The sequence below is a fragment of the Thermobia domestica genome, chromosome 9 (genome assembly GCF_964235325.1).
Source record: "Thermobia domestica chromosome 9, izTheDome1.hap1.1, whole genome shotgun sequence".
NCBI classification, from domain to species: domain Eukaryota; kingdom Metazoa; phylum Arthropoda; class Insecta; order Zygentoma; family Lepismatidae; genus Thermobia; species Thermobia domestica.
This window is the reverse complement of record NC_137462.1, coordinates 2901891-2929026: the sequence shown is the minus strand read 5'-3', so window position 1 is coordinate 2929026 and position 27136 is coordinate 2901891. Positions and strand designations below refer to the sequence as shown.

The 27136-nt window shown below is 36.7% G+C and overlaps 1 protein-coding gene and 1 long non-coding RNA gene across 5 annotated transcripts in view; one reads left to right on the top strand and one right to left on the bottom strand.

The window, feature by feature from the left end:
* Positions 1–27136, bottom strand: part of LOC145694334 (uncharacterized) — a 92873-nt gene that overhangs the window by 49386 nt on the left and 16351 nt on the right. Inside the window, exon 1 of one of the 2 annotated variants that reach the window (XR_014132996.1) lies at positions 21496–21591. The exons of the other annotated variant lie outside the window; for it this stretch is intronic. This is a non-coding gene — a long non-coding RNA (uncharacterized LOC145694334). Of the gene's footprint in view, positions 1–21495; positions 21592–27136 lie in introns of those variants that run through there. 2 annotated transcript variants of the gene reach the window in all.
* Positions 3383–27055, top strand: LOC145694333 (transcription elongation factor SPT6-like). 3 transcript variants are annotated; one of them, XM_081770449.1, is made up of 7 exons: positions 3383–5494; positions 5920–6060; positions 9216–9667; positions 10841–10977; positions 13805–14118; positions 21322–21462; positions 26456–27055. In XM_081770449.1, exons 4-6 carry the CDS (start codon positions 10865–10867, stop codon positions 21396–21398), a joined length of 504 nt encoding a protein of 167 aa, XP_081626575.1. In that variant the 5' UTR covers positions 3383–5494; positions 5920–6060; positions 9216–9667; positions 10841–10864; the 3' UTR covers positions 21399–21462; positions 26456–27055. The 3 variants fall into 3 exon arrangements, with proteins under 3 accessions (XP_081626575.1, XP_081626574.1, XP_081626573.1); XM_081770448.1 differs by lacking the exon at positions 9216–9667 and having other exon boundaries at positions 3394–5275; XM_081770447.1 differs by lacking the exon at positions 9216–9667 and having other exon boundaries at positions 3394–5494.

Here is a 27136-nt window from a genome sequence, read left to right as displayed (position 1 = left end):
ATTGAGTATTGTTTCTACCCTGATTATTCTTAAAATTGCCTCTCTTACTACCTCGAAAATTATTTCTGTTATTCTGATGGGATTGAGAATTATTTTGCGCACAGTTGGTGTTTAACTTTTGCGAATCTGAAGAACCGCCTTCGATTTTCAGCGACAATTTTTCTATTTCTTTCTGTAACTGGCTAATGGAAGATGTAACCTCGCTACTTTGAGATGATGATGAAGGTGTGTTTGTGTTCTGAGTTTCCGAGTGTTCTGCTCTGTGTTGTTGTTTCTCTACTAATTCTCGAATTGCTTTCCTTTTATTTTTCCTGTGCCTATGTGACGTAATCTCGTCCTCGGACTCGGACGAAGAACTGTCAGTAACCGTAGATTCTGATTCAGAATCAGATGACGAACACCTACATTTCCCTTTTCTACACTTCTTCTTATACGCTTTCTTAATACGTGCATCTATTTCTCTCTTTTTCCTATTTCTAATTTTACATTCATTTGCTTCTAACGTATAGAGAGCCTGGATAAACGCATCTAAAGTGTCAAAAGACTCATAACCTAGGTGTTGAATATAGTACGGTTTCAACCCTGCTGTAATGATTGAAATGATCTGCTCTTCTGTCAAAGTCGGAGCATGTTTGTCTACCATGGATAAAATATCATAAACAAACGACTGAATGGGTTCATGCTTTTTCTGAATCCTATTCTGTACGGTAGAGAAAAAATCTACACTATCTCTAGCATTCTTGAAACATTTAATTATCTCAGCTTTACAATTCGCGTAGGTTGTTTCATCTGTAATGTTCTTTCTCTTTAACAAAGTTCGCAATTGTTCTTTTAGTTTCCCTGGAAACGCGGTGATTATCATTTGTTTTGCTATTTTATCAGTCCAATTATTTAACCGTACACAGTCATCATATTCATCAAAGAACTGCTGTATCGTGATTTTGTGTGGTTTAAATTTCGGAACTGGATAATGGGAATTGTATACATTAACAATAGGATTTTGAGCTCCCTGACCTTCACTGTGTTGTCCCTGCATTTTCTTAGACTTGTTGTATTTCCGTTTTAGGGGAGGGATTTTTACTTTTATTGGAATCTTTTTGTATCTTAACGTTCTAAATTGTCCGTCTGAATGTTCTGTATCACTGCTGGAAGTATTATTCATATCCTATATACGAACAGAAAATAATCCTTCTCATTGCGGCTAATTTTGCAACCTAAGCAAAGTACACTGACCATTAGTTTGTAAATGCAGCAAATTCCTATATGACAACAAGAATCTTGGTGTATTGTCCGTTTCTTTAGTAACAAGAGGAAATGAATCTCGCAAGACTATATAGCATTATAACAACTGACGTCTGTAATTTCAGCATACTATGAGAGAGAGAAAAAAAAAACATGAAACTCCTTTTACTCAACATGACAAACTGATGTTATCGTCAAAATAATTTAAACTACGCGTGATACGCTTCATTCCCATATGTATGAGGCATCGGAATCAAGCATGATGTATCTAATTTAATGTAACTTGAATGGCCTATAAAATAAGCGAGATCTCCGAAATCGAAACATATGTGGTAAATGACCATACTCTAATTAATGTTGTCCGGAATCTTAATTTTACCCATAAATGGATAAAACCGGATGCTTCCACCATAACGTGTGCTACAAATTTCTAACCGGAATGATTTAGTATCTTAGAAACTTTTTATATTTGGGGGCAGAGCGTAGCTCATCTGAAATTTGTAACACCGTGTATTTAGACAACTCGAGGATGAATTTAACAAATCGTCTTAGGATAAGAAATGAAATACTCAATTACTTTTGGATATTTTCGACATCACACCACAAGCTATTAGGATTCGAAATGGTCTTAACTATAGAAATCTACTACATCGTAATGGCACAGAAACTTAACCATTTTGGTTATCTAACATCGCAAATAGATGTAGTACTCACAGGTTGTTCAGCTCAGTTCAACTCCAAACGATGTCCTTCCACTCTCCAATCTTAATTACAACTCCCCGATTCTAGTCTCCGTCCTCAACCAGCACAACCCCTTTCCGGGATTCAGGTGCTTCCTGGTTGTGGCGAAGAGCTTAGCTCAGGTCTCTTTCTGCAATCTCTTACTTCCTTATTTCCGTATAGGAAAACTTCCTATAATTGTGGTGTGATGCCGACGTTATCTGTTTTTATTTTTTTTTTAAAGCAGTATGACTATAACTTCCTTGTTTTATAATAAACAACATAAATTAGACAAACACATGTAAGGATTTGGGGTACTTTACAATATATATAATAGTGGCGGATCCAGGATATGATCAAGGGAGGGGCTAAATTATAGTTTGCAGCTTTATCCAGGGTAAAGCAGGATTGAAGCCTATTTTATCCAGTGTATATCAGCGTCAAGGACGGGGGCTATACCATAATAAATTAAAGGGGTGATAACCCACCAAATATCGCTTCTTTGAAGAGTAAAAATCTTCCAAAAACTTGGGAAAATAATCTTTGGAAGCGGAATATCTCTAAAATTATTAGCCGTAGAGTTGAGGCTGTATGCTATGATCGTAGACTCGCAACCTGCTATATATATATATATTGTGTGTGTGTGTGTGTGCAGGGTGGTAAGTAACTCCACCGACAAACTTTGGGAGGTGATTCCTTATATGAAATGAAAGAAAAAAGTTCTTATAAACATAGGTCGAAAAACGTCTCATTTCAGAGTTATGAACCGCCGAAAATTCGAAAAATCATGTTTCGAAACGCCCTGCCTTAGAAACTATAGGACCTATAACAAGCGGTTTAAGGAATTATACAGGAACTAGTATGCGAACTATCTAAGTATCCATGTTTTACCATCCTCTGTTATCGGCGAAACGAACTGTAAAAAGGAAATTGAGGTCTTTTAAGTACTAATAACGCGTTCGTAAAACATGGATATTTAGATAGTTCGTATACTAGTTCCTTTGTAATTCCTTAAACCACTTGGGATCGGTCCTGTAGTTTAGGATCGAAGGCAGAGCGTTTCGAAACGCGAATTTTCGAATTTTCGGCGGTTCATAACTCTGAAAGGAGACGTTTTTCGTCCCATGTTTATTAGAACTTTTCTCTTTCATTTCATATAAGGAATCACCTCCCAAAGTTTGTCGGTGGAGTTACCTACCACCCTGTGTATATATATACACGAGTGTGTGTATAAGAATGAATTTCACAATCATCACTGGTAAGATATTTCTCAAAGGGAGTAAGAGATTTTTGGAAATCCTACGAAGTAAATGTGAGTGAAAACCAGCATGTATGGATCGAGTGCTACCAAGAAGCAATAATACGTTTGTGGTAAGTTTCTATTTTGAATATTTTTTAAAGGCGGCGAAAAAAGTTTGCTTTTATTGCACATCTCCAAGGATATGACCATACGAGTTTCAGGCAAAATTGTATTTAATTGCTACAAGATAAAAAGGGTTGATTTTCAGTCAAATGATTATAGCTCACAATGTAATCTAAGTTTTTTTTTTAAAGTAAAAACTACATAAATAATATCTACTAATATAACTACAAAGTCTGCTGCAGTGGAAACTGAGATGTCGTGCAATGGTCTATACCCTTGGCCATCACATCTAGCAGATTGAAGATGGCAGGGTCGAATATGTTAGGTAAGCAATAACTTCAGTTTGATCGGATGTAAACAGATCAGCATCTATGAAGAAGGGCTGTCGAGAAAGTCGCAAACGTTTTGGCCTATCGCGGTAGTGGGCAGGACTAGAGTCATCTTGGTGTCAGGACGTTGCCACACTTGGTACGCATCCAGCTGTTGTAGTGTGAGGACTGAGATGCTCTTACTGTGCTTTCTGTGACGTGTTACAATGTGCGCTCCAACAGAAAATCCCATCTTTGAACGTGGCACAACAATTATTTCAAAGAGGTATTGTGAAACACAGAAAGTTAAGGCGCCGCCGGGGAAAACTTAACGCGAAGGTGTTTTTCTCACAACGCATGTCCACACACGTCCAAGCCTACTGAGAGCTCTTGGATGGTTGTGGATGTGAGGTGTTCGATCACCTACCACACAGCCCGAATTTGGTGCCGTGCAACTATCACCTCTTCCAGCGATGAAGACATGGATTGCTACACAACGCTTTGATACTAGTAAATTTTTAGTGGTAGCCGTACAATGCCATATAAAATTTTCCTATATGTATGTATATAAATTTCGGAGTAACATCCCGCTGAAACTTAGTGAAAGTGATATAAAGAGAAATATAACTCGAGAACGAAATAACATATGGAAATCGAATCAAAGAACATAGTGGTTATTTATACGTATATTCCATTAATGCAATGTTTGCCAACCAATGTGTCCTATCGCGCAGTCTCATAGAGTATTGTTTAGCTAAATTTAGAAATTAAAAATCTCGAAACATCTAAGAAGTATTTAAAATCAGTTTTGAGACAGGTTGTACCAGTCAATGTCTGCAATGGCAGCAGCAGCGCTCAATATTGCATAGGAGTCACTGCTTCATAGAATCCTTAGTTTCTGTATTCAGTTTTTTTCCACGTGCATAAAGTAATTAAGATTGATAATAAGAAAGGATGGATACCTCTTGTTCAAGAACAGCATACATTATAGTAGCAAATACAAATGTATTACGAATATTAAATGTAAATGTGTTGATTGCCGGAACTTTCAAATATTTAAATACAGATGAAACTAATTTTATTTAGTAAGTTGGAAGTTTTCATATTTTCTGTAATACGCAATAATTTTAATATAGACTACGAAAAGCTGCCAACAAGTATGGTTTTAATGTATCGCTTAAATCTCCGATGAAATTAGAAAGTAACTTTACGAGACATAAGAATTACTATGTAAATCATCTTAGCTCTTCAGGTACGTATTTAGTAATTTTCATTGTATACAATTGTAAATCAAAATGACAAAAAGAACTGTATTAACGAGGATTAAAAATAACATGTGAAGGACTCAGGTCCAAAATCTTGCAGTATCAGGAATATCTAAACATTTGTCTACCTGTGAGCATATCATTAATAAGGTACGATTGCTCCATAAGATCTCATAAATCCGAAACCCCACTTGCGAATCCTACTTTATTAGGACTAGGAGCCGGAACTGAATCTCAATCAAAGCTCACTGGATAAAAGTTGGATACGCGACAAGAAATCACTAATTCCAATGGGTTCGGGTACACTCTTTAATTTTTCATAGTGTACCAGAAGACTTTCTGCTGTTTTTCGTATATGCAAGCAATGTGTGAATACAGTAAGTAGCTACCTCCATTGCAATACATACAGTACAGTACCATACAGTAGTTGCCATTACAATGGCAAGTTGATTTTGTATATTAATTAATGTATTCATTTAGTTTACATGCGAAGAGGAAAGAAAGCAACACGCAAGAAACCTACAAAGAAATCTAAATTTGAAATTTACGAGCCCAGTGAAATGAAACGTGTCCACTTCACAGATTTTCATAATGAGGTAGGTTGTTCATTTCGTACACAATACAAACATAGATTGAAAGAGATTATGTAGTTTAATACTAAAGTTAGATAGGCATGTGCAATACTTCCCTCATGAAGATTTTCTTTATTTTAGGAACAAATCCGTATTGTAGCTCTTTTTCTTCAGTACATAGTTCACGTATTGTTTTTGCATTTAAGAATCAGTTAGTGATATAGAAGTAGTATTTTTTTTATTGTTATTAATTTACGTAACATAGGATTCGATACGAATGAAAATAGAAAATACAAATATCGAAGTACGTGCACTTAAAAAAAAGTCTCATCTTCCACTAATTTGAGTAAAAATAAGAATGTTTATTTAATATTCTTACAGGATTTGCATTTAAAGATTAAGGATGCTTTCCTTTTAAGTAAAATATTTTAAAATTTACTTACTTTCAGATAAGGAATACAGATATTCCAGAGCGTATGCAACTCCGTGATGTACTAGTTACTTCGTTCCCTGAAGGCTCGGATGAACCAGAAGAAGAAGCAGAATGGATTTAGAAGCAGGCATTCTGAAAGCCCACAATCTTTCTACAGGTATGTGATGATCATAGAATGTAGCAAAAGCCTTTACTCTGGTTTTCTTGATTTTACATGTAATGCATGGATCAAGCGTGACATTTCCGTCAGTGTTTCGAGCCATTATGGTTATTATTATTTTGTCGGTGTGCTACAGAAGAAGTATGGAACTTAAGAACGGTTTGTGTTGATATATAAATATTGTAGTGAAACGGAAAATTGCAGTTTTTGTTTATATAGAGGTTGTTCAGTCTACATTTGGCTAATTACGACTTACCTAAAAATTTAGAAGAATCCATGGCGCCAGGTTCGTAAGCGCTCGATGTGTTTCCCTTGGTTCCTAACAATAGCCCGACAGGTAATTTCCACTGTAATAGGCTTCTGAAGAACTGGGAGGGGAATCTTGTCCCATTCCCTTTGCACAGCTTTCCGAAGTCCTTCCACAGTTGTCACACGCCGTTTTCCCAAAGCCCGCTTCAGTAATCCAAATCCACAATAATCCATAGGACTTGCATCTGAAGATTTAACAGGTATCTCATTGAAGGGTATCACCTGTACACCACTTGCCTCCTCCATCTCCCTGTAGAATGCGAGGGACGATCGTGAGGTATGTGATGAGGCCTTGTCCATGTGAATGCGCACCAGATTGGCGTCATTTCCGTACATTGTTGGAATCTCATGCTCGTAGATCGGCCGTATGATCTGCTCCTGAAAATACCGCGAATTTATTTTGCAGTTCTTCGCCACCCTACGAATCTTCAGTTTACTTCGGTAACAGTAGGCAGTAACGACCATGAACCCTTTTTGGAAGGATTCTTTACAGACACGGACCCACCTTCTGAAGCTTTTGGCGCCCTTCTCTCGGTACATGATGGCTCTCGGTTTGCCGCAGTCGGAAAGGTAAATCCATGCTTCATCGAGCGTTACGACGTACAGCCACATTTGTTTTGCCAGATGTTCGTACAGCTTCCGAGCGTTACACTTTCGTTCCTTTTGGTGGGCATCCGTGAGAAGATGGCCGCGAGCTTTCATGACTTTTTCCAGCTTGAGTTGATGATGTAACGCCCGGCTCACAGTCCCCAAAGACACGTCAAGACGATTAGCCATACACCTTTGTGTTGGCGGATTTTCTTGCATTGCCATTTTGCGAAGTTTCCTCTGCATGGAGGAGGTGGCCTTGATGCATTCCCGCTTCCTAGGCAACTTCGTTGGTGATCCAAATGGTGGAGCTTCGTTGTCCTTGTACTTTTTAATAACATTTTTTATTCCACTTAAACTGGTGTTGCAACCATTCTTCTTGCACTGTTTTCTAATGACAGAAACACTAAAGTGGTCGTCATAAAGAGCCGCAACATAACCTTCCCAAAACCAGCTTAGTTTGGGCGGCATTTTGGTCACAGAGCGGAAACCCACACACTTGGAAACAAATTTAACACAACACTCACAACAATGGTCCTGTTTTGTGTGTTATTGACGTCCGCGCGGAAAAACAACTCCGTTCCCAGGAAGCCACGAGCCAGGTCGGGTGAGTCCATTCTGCCGGGGAGTGGGAAGGAACGAAATCGGCCAAACGTAGGAACAACCTCTGTATTTCCGAAAGAAGAAACTTCAAAAATAATAAATGGTTCAAAGCCAACGAAGGAAGGGAAATACGTACCGGCCTATCCGTTCTTTACCTAACAAACGTTTGCAACCGAAAGTGTGTTTTTTCGTACCTTAACCTTTTGTTGAGAACGAAAGTGACAGAATTTCTTGACTCACCTATAGTAACAGTACGATGGTGCCAGTAAGTTAACTTCGCAAGAAAGAAAAGGGGGGGGGGGGAAAGGTACATTTTATTTATTTTAATAGTATATTTAATTCAAAACCGTTGTCAGTGAAAAATTAAAATCAATTATACACATTATAAAAATTCTTTGTCAACCGATTATACATAGTGTAGGAATTCTATCTTGTCGTGTTGTCTATTTCTGAAGTGGACGGTATGGCTTTGCTGTTTTAACTAGAGTTACGTAGATATTAAATAATATGACAATGCACGCACTAGAATAAGGAACATGTACATGATGTTAGGATACCTTCACCTATATTGAGTCAATCATTCATTTAACAAGGATTTCAACCATTTTTCTCTGAAGGCAAAAAACAGTGAAGTTCAAAATCAAACGTGGGTAAGAAAATTTTTGTACCATATTGTGTTAAAACCAAAACAAACGAAACTACTCAACACTGATTCAGCTAATATACGCATAAAAAGCTTACCCTGTTTGCCTCTCAATCTTCATTTGTGATTACTAATTTTCTTTCACATGTGATGGATTTTGTAGATTGATTGATTGACAAGAGTTTTAGTGTCCCTCTTCAGTACTGGGGCTAGATGAGACGGAATCTACTATTTAAAATGGGATTCGAACCACTATTTGTGTTTATAACAGGCACTTACACGAGAATCAAACCAGGGACTACACGTATATGAAGCACTCAATAAAGCAATAAAAAGAACAATAAAACTTGACAAAATAATGAGGCTACTGCAATGGTTAATAGGCCAGTGACGAGATGTCTATGATGGTGCGTGTGCTAATTAATTGATTTCGATTGTTTTACATGTCGAGGTTAAAGCTCTAAGAAGCCTTATTTGATCCTAAACCTTTAATACAATGTAGTTGAAAAAATAATCAGAACACTAAAAGGTAAATATAATAAGATATGATATACGTTTATATCTTGAAACAATAAAGATAAACCATTAGATATAGATATATAAAACTAGTTAAAACTGAAGCTGTTTAGGGGTGTAGATTATGACTGATTTCATTCTTACACTGATGAACTTACTTTCTGGATGCGGCCCATTTATTTGCTTTTAATGTGATTTTCTGACGTCGTTGTTTTGTCTATATCGGTGATTCGGCACAGGGACCAGAGTTCGTTTCCCTGTGGGATCGTACGTGAAGATGTACGTCGACGTTTTACACAGCCTCATAGCTGATAAGAAATGTTACAAGAAAAACAAAAACCTTGTCCTGAAGATAAGGAAAGTTCCATTATCCGAAACATTAACGTGTTATTTGCATTTTGTGCCGCAAAAGTGATAAGGTAAATTACCATTAATTGATTTACTGCCAGTTCAATGTAACAATAACTCAAGAATATGTTCATTGTTTTTATAGGATGGTCACAGAAAAAGTGAGATAAGCGAACGCTCAAGAAAAGGACTTCAAACCGTAGGCAATATTAAAAAGTCCCTGGAGTTCATGAGAAACCAGCATTTCGAAGTGCCGTTCATTGCATTTTACAGAAAGGAATACGTGCAACCAGACCTGAAAAAAAAATGAAATCTTTGAGTTGTACGTCCCACGGTTATGCCGGTTAGGCTAAAGGAGACGGTGATGATGAGTAATGACTGAAATGGTGGAATGAAGAAAGTGGGAGGAAACGGGAGAACCCCGAGAAAACCCACGCACACGGTGTTTGTCCACCACAAAGTTCACTTGGCGGGGGCTGGGATCGAACCCGGGACCTCCAGCACCAGAGGTGAACGCTCTACCACTGAGCCACCGCGGCCCCTCAACCAGAGCTGAATATTAACGACCTGTGAAAGGTGTACAAGTATGATGAAAAGGTAAGATTACATCCCGAACATCATAGTAAATTGACGCTGACAGTATTGATTTAAATAAAATAAGGTTATATGCTAAGGTACACATTTCAACGGACTATTTTCTATTGAAAGTCAAAGTATGGATAAACAAAGATGGTACCCCATTTTATATTCAGTGTACAGTGTTTTTAAGTTGTCTCATTTTAGAAGGGAACAAGCTTGCAGAACTACTAATTTCGACTTGGCCATGAAGATGTCTTTTTCTCGCACACCAGAAGAAAAATAAATATGGAATAAATAGCACTGCAAGAAATAATCCCAAAGTAATAAAATATTCGTCAATGTTGATAGGAATAAAGTCCTCGAAATATCGAGAGAAAAAAAGGACTTTTACTGGAAAATATTTCGTTGAAATGCATATCTTAATTTAACTTATCAAACGTCACATGGCTTCATTCAGGTTAACAAACTTTGGCTTTTAATAGAAATAAGTATAGTCTTACCTCTGTTCAGTATTATATTATTTGAAATCAATATTGAGCAAACATTTGTATCACTATCAGGACAAGGCAAAAAGATTAAACATTGATTAAAAAGATGTTGAGTATCGGACAGGGTAGAACTAACAACAATTAATTACAAACGTATCGGTATACTTATTATTATAATCTTTAATTTTCCCCATTAAATTTATTTATCGAAAACTTCGATGGTAAAATGGTTTTATAGTGATTTACATGTATTATCTACACTGATATACAGAGACATAAAAAAGAACTGTAAAATTGCAGTGGCAGTTTAGTGAGAGAAGTCGTACAACACTTTATCTGTTTAATTATTGCAGTTTTCACTTGTCCTTGTCAGATTCCCAATATGTTTTTAAACTTCGATACTGAGTATGGTAAAGATATTTAAAAAATTAAACTTCTTACACTTTCAAATATTTCAGAAATGTAGATAGTTTAAAGCATGGTTATCATCTGTTTTACCGCAAAATTTATTTTCCATTTTCAAAATAAATACTCTCTTTTTATTTTTGATTTCTTTCAATAACTACAGTCAACGTTCATGCAAACTAAAATACTGGAAAGATTGTTGCTGCTTGTCAGAGAAAACTTAATATGAAATTTGTGTAGTGTAAATACACAGAGAGGAAACCTAAATATTATTTGCAATTCAATTTTGTATTTTTAGTAGTGCCAGCTACGCACACGCAAGATGAATCTTCTGCGATTGTTTGAGAAAATGCGTCAGACTGATCAGTTGATGAAAAACCCAGATCAACCTATAAGTGATAGCGTCAGAATTTTGTCAGATGATGATATTGAAAAGTAAGTTCAATTCCTTGTATAGAAAATAGATTTGTATAATATATCAAACATTACAGTATTCTCAAACGAACTTGCAATACGATATTATAGCAATAAGGTTTATGTTATATCAGTCAAAGGTACAAGCACCTCAAAACTATGAAGTAATACGTAAGCTGATTGAGAAAAAACATATGAACAATTTGCTTCCATCGAATCGAGTTCTAAATTGCCAAACTGTTCTTTTTACTATCTCTTTTTATAATTACATAATAATAAATTACAAAATTTAAAGAAATAGTTACTGCATCTAAAGGGTACTGTAATTCTACTATACTGTTTCGGCAAACTTGGTCGCCTTCATCATTATCTCAGGGACTCACATGTAATTTTTGTTTTTTCTCAGAATGTCGTTTTGCGCTAATGATGTGTTCCTAATTGAACAGTGATAATATGAAAACTTTTGATAATACAAATGCTTTGTACTCGAAACATTGCTTCAGAGATCTTCCCCCTCGTTACTATAGACACTTTGCATTAGGATAATTGCTGATAGATGCTGTAAGATACATAACTCGAATACGAATAGTCTTATTTTGTCACAAATTTTTGTTCTTTTTTCAGACGGTTTCAGTATTCTCTTGCATTTTACACTAGACATTTTGTAATGACAAATGTAATGTAAAGCTAGTTTCGTAGAATTGTGCCGATCATTGAAAAGAAACTGTAAGATTGTAGTTGTAATCATTAACTTAAAAAGTTTTTACAATTTTCCACTTTACCATTCAGTTACTTTAAGTACTAGTTAAACAACTTCAATACACCATTATAAATTTGAATTATGCTGCCTTCTACTTTGACGATATGTTCTTTTCTTCGTTCTTCCCAGATCTCTTTGTGGATTTGTAGTTTATTGAATTTTTAGTTAATAATTAGACCTTGAGAAGTTTCAGTATTTGCTCCTAGACATCTTATTTGGTTCTGTCGACTTGTCGCTAGTAGTGATTGTCAAAGGAGTATAATACAATTACAGTACTATTTAGATGCAATAAGTAATTATATTTTAACAAATATACAAGTATGAATCAATTTATATCTTTAAATAAAATGAACAAAGCCACTAAATCTGCAAAAATATTTCTTTTGGGGTATATATGTATTATACTCAAAGAAAATGCACTTGGTGCCTGAGAAAGATTCTTTAAGTTGAATAATTGCAAAGGTGTTTAAACGTTTCCTAGTTCACAAAATAATATTCAAGATGAAAACTATCACTTACAGCTCCGTTGAATGAAAAAGGGAAACATTTCTCCCAATCATTTCAATTGTTGAATCGTATTAAGTCTTCATCCCGGCGAAATTAAAATACCGCTAATTTTACAGTAATTCTGTGATATCTTCAAATAGATAAAAGATAATTGAAATATGGAACAAGAGCGCCATAGACAATATTATTTTGCGTGAGATACGGTTATCACAAGTCACCTAGTGGCTTTATGTTTTTAGCTGTTTAAAAACGCGAAAATAAATGCCGATTTTCAAAATGGCTCGAAATCGAAAGCAAATAAGTGAGTCATGATAACGGTTTCTCATGTAAAGCAATATTGCCTAGGGCGCTCTTGTTCCACATTTCGATTATCTTTTATCTATTTGAAGATATCACATAATTACTGTAAAATTAGCGGTATTTTAATTTCGCCGGGATGAAGACTCTTAAGCTTACTTTTTCGTGTTCTTTTTACTCTTTGGAATGATGTCCACATGTTGCCTGGCGAAATGATTGGAAAAACATTTCCTTCTGTTTAATCAACGGGTCTATAAGTGCTATATTTTTATCTTAGGTCTTGTCAGCATAGGTCCTTGTGTAGAAGCTTACTTTAAGGATAAAGGATGCAAAAGTACTTAAAGTTTAGGCCTAATACTAACGTTCAAATTTCAGCAGTTACAGGCTTACTTAATTACTTATATTTATTGACTCTGATCATACAAATTCACCAGTCATAATAAGGCAATTACCTATTTAAAATCCCAAATAGCTTTATAACTAGATACTTCTAAAAAAATATATATATATCTCTTTACCTCCAGAATTGTCTTCTATTAATGAAACAACGATTTTTTCGCACAGGCTGTATTCAAAAATTTTGTTTCCCTTTTTTCACATTGACATTAGTTTCCTCTTTAAAACTAATTTTTAAACCTTGAACAATTGTCTTCTGTTCGCATCTGTAGTATAAATGAAATGAAATGAAATTTTTAAATTTTACGTCACTCGATTATGCCGGCTAGGCTAAAGGAGACGGTGATGATGAGAAATGAAGGAAATGGTGGAATGAAGAAAGTGGGAGGAAAAGGAAGAACTCGAGAAGACCCACGCACCAGAAGTGAACGCTCTACCACTGAGCCACCGCGGCCCCACATCTGTAGTAATATATATATATAATAAAGTATGAGCAGGTAATTCATTACATAGATTAAGAACTACTAACTTATTATGTGCCTTGAGAATCCTAATTGAATGCCTGTTTCTGGAGTAGTATTTCTGTACTAATTGAAGATTTTTTCCTAGTGTTATTTAACTTTTTTTTTTTTAAAATGTAAATCAACAAGAACTTTTTTAAAAATGTGGTATTCTTGTTTTCTCTTAAAAAAAAGGACTAAAGTTAAATAACATATTCTAAAACATGTGAAGCCGAAGCTCTTTTTTAGTGCCGAAATAATACTAAAAAAGTAAGCATCCAGTTAGTATTCCCAGGGTTTCATAAGAGATAACTAGTGTTGATTGTAACAAAATGTTTCAGACTATCTTTGTTAAAGTGATTCATTACATAATTTATTACTTTTTCAGGTTAAACAACGTTCAGACACCAAAAGAACTGAAGGACGTGTATTTGCACTTCCTTCTGTATTATTCTCACGAGATTCCTAGGATGCAACAGGCATGGAAACAGAAAGAGCGAGAACGAGCTAGAGAAAACATGAAAAAGAAGAAGATGATGATAGTGACGAATGAGGATGGAGAGGTTGAAAAGGAAGGAAGCGAAGAAGGGGAAGAGGAGGTTGAAGAAGAGGAGAACGTGGAAGAGCCATTGGATGACAATGAGACTGTGGAACAAGCTGTTCGAAGCGGACCCTATGTCATATGTAGGAAAGCTGGTCTTGGTAAGTTGATTGATAATGCAATTGGACACCTTTGTAGCTTTACGCTAAAGAGCAAATAATTATTCAAAATTGACCTTGAAGAACTCGATTATCCTTGTGAATGAAATGAACATGTTCCTTTGTTGAATTTTTGCTCTGTAAGAGCATTGACAAAAGACTGAAAAGAAAGGAAAAATGAGGGAGGGATAAAATGTGAGCGAGAGAAGAATAGAAAATATTATCATATTTGTCTCCAAGTGTCTGCTTCTTTATTGGGAGTGAACCTTCGAGAAGGACATAATTACATTTGGACAGGTAATTCCGACAAGGATTTGTTTTAAATTACGAGTAGCACAACTATCAAAATTGCTTATAGGTCCCAGCTCTTAACAGGGAAGGAGATACCTGAAGACAAACATGTAACAAGATGCGAGATTTTTCGATGGTTTCCCGGTTTGTTCGAAATCGAACAACTTTTTTGCATTTTCCAAAACAAAATACAAATGCTTAGTTTACTAAACGCCATATTTACTACTACTATCGCCTAGCGGCAAACCTGATAACTATGCACGAAAATTTTTTCCTTGAAAACTTGGAGTGTTCCATCTTTAATTTGTGATTTTTCTCAATGTTTCTCGAATAGCCCGATATACAGGGTGTTACAAAAATATGATGCCATATTTTGGGAGTAGGTTCCTCACATGAAAATAAGAAGAAAAAGTTCATATGGACCTGTGCTCAAAAGTGGATAGTTTCGAAGTTATAGGCTGCCGAAAACATGAAACAAGATAACTTTTATTAAAGTTCATAGCTCCACTACTATGGGACCTATCGTAGTCGGGTCAAGAAATCACTGAGGAACTGTGTGTGAACTATCCATTACTTGATATAAGTTTATAGTTGTTGATATAAGTTCATAGCAGTTACTTCAAGTATGAACTATCCATTATAAACGGAAGTCAGTAGTAATCAGCGTTGCTTGGAAAATTGTACTTTTTATTTCTGTATTTTAATAACTGAAACCGAAGTTTTTTTTTTTTTTTTTTAAATCGCAGTTTGTCGCGTTTTGCGGCATATTTCGCTCAAAATATCAGTTATCGCATTTTGTCGCGACTTCAAAACACTTATTTCCTTACTCAATCTGACATAGTACGTTGAAAAACCAACTCTCGGCTTTGCCGGAAAACTTTTGCGATTTCGCAACTTGCGAAAAACTCCTGTTCCTAGCTATGTTCTTTTTTGTGGAAACCATTAATAGTGAACACTCAGTAAATTTGTAAACGTGGAAAAAATGAGTCATCGTTATATAATGCAATACTTTCATTTGAACTTAGTCTCAGTCTAACCAGTATTAAAGCCGAGCGAAATTCTACTCTTGGAGTGTCTGCTTCTTTGTTACAACAGTAAAATATTGGTTGCCAGACTTTAAATGAGGCCGATACGAGCTGCAAAGACGAAACATCGAAGTGGTAGACTAAATTAGGTGATCACGCCAAATATTGTGAAGAAAATCCATAAAATGGTATTGGATGATCGTCGGCTGAAAGTGTGACAGCTAGCAGACATGGTAGGCATTTCGAAAAGTGCTGTACATTGGTTAGCATTGTTTTCAATACCATAAATAATACAATACAATAAAGAAAAAAATTAGTTTTCGATTTCAACGAAGTGTGATTAAGAGTTTTCACAGAAAGAAAGAAGACTACAAATATAGTCATGCTGTCAGTCCTTTAAAAAAAAAAAAAAAAACCTTCCAACGCATGCCCTTTAGGTTAAAGGAGACGGATGATTAAGCCAAACGAATGATGATGAAAGAATTGGTGGAATGAGAAAGTGGAAGGAAACGGACGTACCCCGAGAAAATCCACGGACATGACCATTATCGAGTTACTGAAAGGTGGTCTCTGACAGATAGGTGCACATGTTGTAAACAAAACAAGAGGGAGGATTGTTCGCCAATCATAGCAGTATTCTTTCACGCTGTTGTTAGGCAACGAAGGTCTCTGACTGCGTTGTTGAGGGTAGTTGAGACGACTTGTTAATTGTCTTAAGTTTGTCGCCAGAGCTGCTGTCTCTGTTGCCCAGCGTCTGGCAACAGCGCTTCCAGTACTTCACGTGCTCTACCCAACTGTCAGAAGCCACCTTTCCTTACATACGGTAGTACATGTAAAATCCCTCTCTAATCAAAGATAGTCAACTGAATCGCCATTTCAAAATTGTTTCACATATGCTTCATTTCTATGAGGCCGATCATAGGTGATCGAAATGCTGAAGCAAACCTTTTTCACATATACGATTTTGTGTGTTAAATTTAAGATAATCATTTAAAAAAAAAAAAAAAAAAAAAAAAAAAAAACAGCTAATCACCTATCTTCCTCTGTCACTTTCTAGTCATAAATGTATAGACTATAGTGTCTCCTTTTCTCTCGCTTCTTCGTATAATCTCGCAATCTGAAAACATTAGTCCACGTGAATGCTCCTTAATGATTTGATTTTGTAATTAGTTTTTTTTTTTTTTTCATTTATTTATTTACTTCTATAACAAAAATGCTAGTAATTTTGCTTTGTAATAAAAGCAAAAGTTAATTTGAAAATTTTGAAGTATTTATATGTTGTTGTTGTTGTAGATATGAATCTAGAAGCTATTCAACTTGTTGCCCAAAGTATGCCAATTCACATGCTTCAGTTTCTGTCGCAAGCGGCCAGCCAAACGCCAGGAGATGGTTGCGGTGCTGCAGTCTTCAGCACTTACGTTAATACAGAAAGAAATTTTCTATAATACCGTACTTATTGTCGTTTTATTGGTATTGTTACATTAATACTTTAGTTATTGATATTGTTATATTAATACGTAAATTTGGTATAAGGTGGATTCGGTGTAATATATATTGCATATTACGGCTTACGATAACTTATAAAATTTCATATTGTGATAACGAAAACAACATAAAATGCACCGAATAAAATGTTCTTACGTATTTCAAGGAAAGATTTTTTTTATTGGGTCCGATATCTCTTACATGTCTTGTGGGGATTACTATAATTAGTTTTCACCATATAATCAATCTGACACTTTTTGTCAGAAATAAAACAATCACAACTATAAGTTCAGAGAATAGTTATAGAAAAGAGTTATAGAACAACTAAAATGATATGAAATAAAATCTTTGAGTTTTACGTTCCATGGTTATGCCGGCTAGGCTAAAGGAGACGGTGATGATGAGAAGTTAATGAAATGGTGGAACGAAGAAAGTGGGAGAAAACGAGAGAATCCGAGGAAACTCACACACACTGTCTTTGTCCACCATACACTTAACATGGCGTGAGCTCGGATCGAACCAGGGACCCCATGCACCAGAGGTGAACGCTCTTCCACTGAGCCACCGCGTATAGAACAACTATAAAAACAACTATAAACACCATCAACATAGTACACTATAGAACATATATACATATGTAAGATGCAAAAATATGTTAATCAAAAAAGTGTTAGTGGGACGGGCAATATGAAGTGGGTTGGTTTGACCAGATAAAATTGCAGAAATAGTATTGAGGTAATAATAGGAACAAAGCTTAAAATAATAAATAAAAATAATAAATTCAATAAAATATATTTACTACATCTAAAAGCACCTACAATATAAACTATGGATAATATATATATAACATATCCGAGATTTATAATTGTTTGTCAATATGACAATTTGTAGACCACTCCTCTCAAATACTCAACAATGTTCCCGTTTTCAAAATTACTTGTCAGCGACTGCAATCTGGAAGTAGTGCTTCTGTATTTCTTCTTACTACTATGGGAGTGACCTGCATGTAACCGTCCACTTTGGAAGGTCGCTAACGCCTTCTCCCTTTGGGAGACATCCAGCAATCTCCATGGCTCCCACCAATATGAGCGTCGAAGCGCCGATGTCAAGCCTCAACATCATTTTTTTTTTTTTTTTCAAAAGACCAGAATCGCAAAATCATACTGATTCCAAATGATTTAAACATTTATTTGTAAAATAGAAATAAAATTGTTAGAACAGTTTTTGAAAACAATGGAATTTTCACCTTTACTCCTTCAGCAGCCTACATTTATTTTTGGAAGCAGTAAATTCTAGAAGGCACCCTCTAAAACAGCATAACAACTTAAGTTTCAAATAAAATCTCGATTGGTGGTGATGATCGCTTTGCTAAATCACACGGACGGACATCGGAAAGCTAATCTCTCGCCATGTAAGGGTCATGAAGTGTTAAAATTTGTTGAAATCTCGAATTCAAATTATTTCATTTTTTTTTTTTTTTTTTAACTTTCTTATAGTAGACTGTAAAAGTATATTCTACACAAAATTTGAACTTGAACTAATACCCTTCTTTATTCTCCAAGTTAAGTTTCTGATGTATCCACGGTCTACTACAACGAATCTTTCTTTACATCTACCATTCCCCACACCGAGTTTTCCGTACACCAAGTTTTCCTACACCGAAATTTCCTGCTCCCGCTTATAACTTTTTTTTTTTTTTTTTTTTAAGGCTCAGGCCCGTCTTTTAGAACCGGTATCTGAAAATTAAAACCGGCACGGGTTATCATCATTGCCTTTTATTTCTTTAATTTATTTGGTTTTGCATTTTGGAATAGGTGAAAGGGGATTTGGATGAAGAGAGGGAAAGGAAACCACAAACAAGAAACAAGAGACATGATATACCAACGGCCATACCATGCTGAATATACCGGTTCTCGCTTATGATTTATAATGTCGAAGATCATTCTTTTCGTGGAAAGTAGAACGGAGCTTAAGTAACATCACTATAGAATTAGTTAACTTATTTTGCATGACTGACTTTTTAGATATATAAATATCGTCACCAAAATTCATATTACAGAACAATTAGGGTACACATACTAATATCTTCTACAAAATACTATATTCACTTGTTTAAGGAACTTTTTTTTATTTGTATTATAAAATAGTAAAGTAAGCCCAGTCTTAATTATTGTGCAGCTCTTTATATGTGTTCCAAATGAATCATTAGATGTGGTATGTTTATTTTATTATTAGAATACTTTTGATAGAGGCGAGCAGTGTTATTTTGTTTCATAATTAATGTTAGTTTTATTATTAGAATATCTTCGATAAAGGCGGTCAGTTTTATTTTGTGTATGTGTGGTAGCTTCGATTCCTTCACATTTGGGCTGGTACATTTCGGCCCTTTACATATATAAAAAAATCCTGGACGAGTTTGAAATAGGAATTTCACTTATATATATATATATATATATATGTAGAGAGAGAGAGAGAGAGAGAGAGAGAGAGAGAGAGTGCACTAAATATATATTGCACACAATAAGAGTGTAATAATTCAACTTTGTAGCAAGATAAGTGTGACATTTTAAGCGTTTCTTTTAAGCATCAACGTAATTGACTCAAAGTCTAGCGTGAAAAAATAAAGAAAAAGGTGAAACATAATGAGTGAAGTTGCTCTGGTTTACAGACACGTTTTTAATTTTTGCAGGTGAAAATCGTAATTTTTTTTTTTTTAAAGTACTCAAAGTAGCGAAAAATGAGGCATAAATTTAGTCACATAATATACTTACTATGTACGTGTAATAATTTAAAGGCGCTTTGTCCATGCTCTTCATTACCTAGTTTTGACACAGTGGCTTGAGAAAGGTTTCAAACGGACGCATAATATGTGCCAGTCTTAACGGGAAACACGGGTATATAGTAATAATTACGATTTTAAGAAAATAATTACAGTTGTACAAGGGCATACAGTTTCTGAAAGAGAGGTGTATGTGCAGGTTTTTCTGAATATATGTTTACATCCAGACTACGAGCATGAGTTACTCTTGTAGAATTTATGTACACTATGAATTTGGTGTATATTCTGCCATGTAGTGGAATGATTAGCGTATGTGGTGTTGGGTTTAATTCCCGGTAGGAGGCTTATAATTTTCGGTATTGACGTAACATTGTGAGGCAGTCGGGAGCTACTTCCATTAAGAGATGTTGAACTCCTGTCTAAGAAGCCTGAAATAAAGGCCACTGAGAGGTACTGTTAACTCTTATCTAGAAATAAAATGATGTAAGGTACCTTGCCTTGCGTTTATATTCCGTTTGTAAGACTGTAAGTTGTAAGACTTTTTGGTGTCTTTTTCAAGATGAAGATCCTAGTTGTCATCTATATTTTGTCATATTCTTCCACCTATTCTGAATTCTTTTTCTCTAACTTGCACTGTGACAGTGTCACATTAAAATATTACCCCAGAATTACTAAGCCCGTATCTGTCATGTCTAGTGCCAAGGGGAAGGGGTCAAATTTACCAGCGCTTTTTTTTTTTTCAAATGATTGTTACACTATATCTATTGAATTTAAGTTAACATTTTATACTAAACTAGTAACGGAAAACTTTGAAATACTTCTACTGTACATTTATCGTAAATGGTATCACATTCCCCACCATGGAGGAACTACGGTTTTGAGTGCTTAGCCAGCCTTCATGTTCGTGCGATCTCGCAGGTTTATATTTCCACATCTTTGACCCACTTAAAGCGCTAAGTAAATTGATGCTCCAGAATGACGAGAAAGTCCAGTCAACGGAGCATGAAGGGTTATGCACGCGTTTATTTTCCGCGAGCAAGACTTTTTGTCCTATGGAATCGATGACTTGTCAAGCGCTGGCGTGGGTGCATGAACTACGAGGGGACACTATGTTGAAAAATAGTAATACAGTTATTTTTATTGAATGAGCTTTTGTATTTCTGTATTAAGAACCAATGAGTACGTTTCATTTTGCTTTTTGTGTATGAGGAATACAGTGATTAGTCTTGCTTATGCTAAAAGGAAGTCTTAAATTTTCAAACATGTTCATTATTGTTTGATGTTAAGAGCAGCAGCAGTGGACCAACTGGCAGGGGGGGGGGGTAATAACTGCCCAGAATGTTGACACTGTAAGAGTGATCAGTACTTGCTTGAAAGTGTTTCTGTAATACAATCAACTCCGTCATTGTTTCCCTGCTACTATTGCTTCCATAAAATATCAGTGATGTCTTCCTGGCGTTCCACTGAGAAGGGAGGAGAAAATGACGTGAAAGAGCATCAGGGAGTTGCAATGACTGGAGACAGTAATAATCTTTCCATAGCAGTGAATTGAATTACAAGAAAGATAACATAGAATATTGTAGAATATAATAGGCTTTGCTAAGATTTTTTATTTATTCTTTTCAGACTGCTACAACCACAGCCAAGTATGCCAACTGAACCAATGGACTGGAAGAAAGCGACAGAAGCTTGGGCAAGACTAAAACAAAGGGAAAATGCCGGATGGAATACTCCGAGGCAGGACGGGAAAACAACTCCAAGACATGGGTAATTATTACATTTCTGTGTTTTATCACTTACCTTGTGTAGGAAGTAATACAAGCCATGTACAGATGGTGATCAGAAAAATGGAAACACCTGTAGTTGGCAACACGTCAGATGTATGAGTTGGCAGTGGTGTCGTGTAGCCCGCAGAGCTGGACCGCTGGTGGTGGTGTGTTAGGTCAGTCTCCATACTACGTCAGGCGCAGTGGAACAGCAGTGTCCAGTGGCTGCAGCAGATGGAGGTAGTGTAAAATGGGAGACCTCTCAGATTTTCAAAGAGGGCAAATTGTTGGTCCGCGATTATGTGGAGTGAGTGTGACGGCAGTGGCTACTGTGTGAGGTGTGTCGCGTGGGACAGTGTCGAAGGTGATGACGGCCTACACAACACACGGGAAAACCAAATCGGGAAAGCGGAACAGTGGTCGGAAGAAAATCACTAGTAACAGGTCACGCCGTGTATTAAAGCGCATTGTCACGCAGAACCTTCGTGCCACTGCGGATCAAATGACGGAGGAACTCAATCAGCACCTCCCCCACCCTGTTTCGACAATCAAAGTCCGCCGCGAATTACATGACATGAACTTACGGGGTCGTGTTGCACGGAACAAACCGCTCATCAGGGGCCATAACGCTTTCGCACGCCGCAAATGGTGCCGCGACCATGTAACTTGAACCGTTGAGGACTGGAAACGTGTGATATGGTCGGATAAGTCACCCTTCACCCTATTTCCAACCACGGGCCGTGTTTATGTGTGGAGAACGCCCAAAGAAGCTTATGATCTGCAGTGTCTCCGCCCAACTGTGAAACATGGCGGCGGCTCGGTGATGCTGTGGGCCGCCATATCATGGTTTTCATTGGGTCCTGTGGTCACACTTAGCGGACGAATCACTGCCAACGATTATGTCGCAATTTTAGGAGACCACTTGCATCCTATGGTCCGGATGTTGTTCCCGGACAATGACACCATCTTCCAGGATGATAATGCACTCATTCACACAGTTGACGTTGTTGCAGCGTGGTTTGAGGAACATCGGGATGAAGTTCAACACCTCTCCTGACCCGCCCAATCCCCAGATCTCAACATAATTGAACATCTGTGGTCCGTCTTGGAAACACGACTCCGGCGACGATTTCCACCTCCATCCTCTCTCACAGAACTGGCCGATGCCCTGCACGAGGAATGGTGTAAAATTCCACTTGCTACCATTCACGACCTCTATGCCTCCATCCCACGTCGCATCAAGGCTGTTCTGAAGGCGAAAGGTGGCCCGACACCATATTAATCTGGTAAGTTGCAATTTCGTTCAGGTGTTTCCATTTTTCTGATCACCATCTGTAGCTGTTACGCCTGTGCAGTAAGCATACACAATATGTCGGAAAAATAACGGAACTTTTTAAATTAAACAAAACGAATTAGGTATTTTACAAACTGTGTTTATTAAAATATTATTATTCAAAATACATTCCTTCCGCATCAATACATCACTCGGCACGTTCAACCAATGCTAGCTTTTTAATGCCCTTTTTCGGAATCGCCTCAATAACCCTCGTCACGGCAGTCTGAACAGTATAACACTGTCATAAAATGTTGCTTTCCTGGTCAAATTTTATTTGGGAATAGGAAATAGTCACATGGCTATAAATCAGGCGAATGCGGAAAATGTGGAAGAAAACAGATTTGTTTTTTTAACCAAAAAAGTCGCGAACTACGTTCTCTGAAATGGTGGATTGTCGTGCAATAAAGACCAACTGGCTGGCTCTTGATACTCGGGTCTTACGCGAACGATTCACTTCCACAAACGCTCCATAATACCCAAATAATATTCACCGTTAACAGTTTGACCCTGTAGAACGAATTCCCGAAGTACCTTTGGAATCGTAAAACAAAAATCAACATTTTCTTCTCACGTGACGTTTGAAACGCAATGTTTTCGCTTTCGGAGAACCTGAGGACGTACTTGGCGTTTTGTTTGCGGGTCGTACTTGAAGCGCCAAGTCTCATCACCGGTTACAGTTGATTCCAGGAATGTTCTGTTTCATCTGGCTGTTTTAAGCAGGTCCATGCAATGTCCAATGCGAGCAGGTCTTTGGTCGTCAGTTAAGGTGTGCGGAACAAATCGAGCACAGACTTTCCGTTTCTTTATATCCTTTGTCAAAATTTCGTGAATCATGTCTTTCGTCGTATTTAATTCCTCCGCCACCTATCTCACAGTCGAATTCGCATCGTGGGCGACCATTTCACACACTCGTTCCACCAATCATCGTGATTTTTGTTTTTCGGTCTGCCTGGCTTTGGGTCGTTTTCCAATGTTTGCGTAAATGTTTTACCTAGCTTGAAACGAAATATAATATTGGCTCTTCGCTTTGTCGTGTTTTTGTAACGGTGACGCCAGCGACACTCACTTTTCTTGCTATAACTTGACACTCCATTAATCGGTTCTCATGATTCTTCACTCGTTTTGTTGAGCAGATATTCAGCTTTCCGATTATGTATTGCTTCAATAGATGGAGCTAGTAGGTTATCTGTACAGAAAAAAAAAAAGATCCGTTACTTTTGTGACATACTGTGTATAAATAGGTGTTTTGAAACTTGCTGCAGAAAACATATTAACAGTTGTGTTCAGATTTGCTGCAACATTAGTTTAATTCTGATCTTTTTCTTGTGGTGTAGCACGCACGTAGCCAGAATTTCGCAAGGGGGGGGGGGAGGGTCTGTGACGAAATATTGTGGTTATCACACGAGGAGAGGCCCGATCATTATAAACTATTTTACTGGCAATATATATTCATTCGTTTAGTTAGGATTTCGTAATGAGGGGGCGAGACATGAAATACTGTGTTTACACACCAGTAGATCAATCAATCTGAACTATTTTGCTGGCAACATATCCAATACCCATATTGGTTTGTTAGGACAATAATAATAATAATAATAATAATAATAATAATAATAAACTATAAAGAAATCTTGAATAAAAGAATATAAAAAAGGTATTGAAAAAGATATAGTTTTCCGAGTTCATTCGAACTCGGTTCTACTTGTCTTCTTTCTTCTTCTTTTTCTTATCTTCGCTTAATGCCGTCAAGGATAGCAACGAGATCTCTTTCGGGAGTAACGACATTCTATAAAATGGATGTGTTGCCGCAAAATTGAGGATGGCTCATATTACTGGTGATTCTGGGCATTTCTTAAGTTCTACCTCAGAATCTGTCTTATCGAACCGGTTTATCGATCGTCATTAGTAGTCGATCATCATAGGATTAGCATGGAGATAGATATAATTCCGAATGTTTCGTTACAATAATATCCATTTTCAACGTGATCCTCCCCCTGTTTCCTCCACACAAAGCTCACAAGAGTAACCAAACGCTTGGTGTAGTTTTATATTTTTAACGCTGATTCACCTTTTTCTCGTTTCTTTTTGTTTCATCCTTCCTTAATATTTTACACTTCTGAATCCGAAAGGGGGGAAGGGTCCGGACTCCCCGGACCCACCCCTTGGCTACGTGTCTGGTGTAGTGTAGTTTGTTGTTTGACAATACATTTGTGTACTACGCTGTGTGGACGAATGTATATTGAACTCGAAGTTTTCCCCTACGATTATATCAACATAAGGAAATAAACTTATGTTTATGAACATCGTGTATATATTTTAGTTCAAGAATACTGGACCGGGAATCGATTCCGGGATCTCCGGCATACCGTGCAGATGCGTTAACCACTACGCTCTTTGGGTGTTATTCAATTCGCACCAACAGAGGATCAGGTGTGTAAAAATAAGTTTAAAACTGTTGTTTCCTCTTTTCATTAATATATACGAAATTACAACCTTCAAAAGATGTTCTCAATACATGGACAGTGGATTGTCCAAGCACAGCAGCTAGACTTTGGTACAAGCCATGTGTTTTGAGAGGAGAGCTTCAACTTAGTGACAGAGCGTATGGGTGTTCTGAGAAGCGGGTTGGGTGGCGTAGTGGTTAATGCATCAGCAGGGCATGCCGGAGATCTCGGGATCGAGTCCTGGTCCAGTCATCCAGTTTTTTACTCTATGTGTGTTATTGAATTCGCAGCAACAGAGGATCATGTATAAAAAATAAGTATATACTGTTGAAGTGGTTTGGTTGTGTAATATTTTGAAGAGAAAATAAAGAAAAGTAATATTTAACGAAAACTACGAAGCTCTGTTAACTATTAGGTAGACATTAAACTCTAGCTTTGACATCTTAAGTATTTTTTCCGAATGCAACTAAGTTGTTTTCTTTCTCGTTATGCTGTTTATATATACAGAGTGGAAAGCTTTGGGAGGTGGTTTCTTATATGAAATAAAAGAAAAAAGTTATAATAAGCATGGGAAAAACGTCTCCTTTCAGAGTTAAGAACTACCGAAAATTCGAAAAATCACGTTTCAAAACGTCCTGACTTACAAACTATAGGAGCTATCCCAAGCGGTTTAAGGATTTACACAGGAACTAGTATGAGCTGTATCTAAATATCCATGTTTCAGAATTCACCGGTACCAGCGAAACGAACACATTATTAGTACTTAAAGGAGTGTCCCTATATCTCAATTTCCTTTCTACAGTTCGTTTCGCCGATAACAGAGGATGGTAAAAAAAATGGATATTTAGATAGAGCGCATACTAGTTCCTGTGTAAATCCTTAAACCGCTTGGGATAGCTCCTATAGTTTCTAAGTCAGGACGTTTTGAAACGTGATTTTTCGAATTTTCGGTAGTTCTTAACTCTGAAAGGAGACGTTTTTCGACCCGTGTTCATTAAAAGTTTTTTTTTTTTTCATTTCATATAAGGAATCACCTCCCAAAGTTTTTCGGTGTTGTTACCGTCAACCCTGTATGTATATATATATATATATATATATAAAATCTTTGTTGCCGAATAAACGTAAAGTAGAAATGAGCAAATCTTTAATTGCAATAAATACGTTTGGTTTTTGTGTAACATTTTGTTACCTTATCAACATGTGTGTATTTACAGTGGATCGATATCCGGAAAGTTACCCGACATCCAGAAGAATCGATGCGAGGCACTCCCCGTAGTTACATGGACCCTAGTCGAGAAAGACTGCCGTATCTTGGCATGCAGAAGTCCCGGAGGAGTACTCCACGTTCCGGAGGCTCCGGCTCCGGAAGGGAAAATGTACGCTCTACACCCCGAACGAACACTAGTCCCCACTCAATGGTGGAGAGTACTTTGGGCGGAGATGCTACGCCGTTGTACGATGAAAATTAAATAATGCTCACGGACGATTTTGAGGACACAGTAATAAAAATCAAGTGATTGTTTGATAATTTATAGCTTGACCTACGTTGTGAAATATTTATATAAGTTTACATGGTTTATGTTGATTGCAGACAGCACGTTTCAAGACTAAGCAGCGTCAAAGTTGCGATGTAAATATTTTCCCAAATTTCTTTGTATGTGAAAATAGATTATCTTTGACTGCAATTTACTAGCGGTGCGTCCACGTGATAACATTACTTTGCATTATCTATAGATATAGATATCTGTTATATTTACAGGTTCATGTAGATAATTGTTGGAATCAGTGTGTGATTATTACTTCTTTTGTCATGATAAATCTGATATTTTTCTTATTCATATATATATATATATATATATATATATATATATAATATATATATATATATATATCAG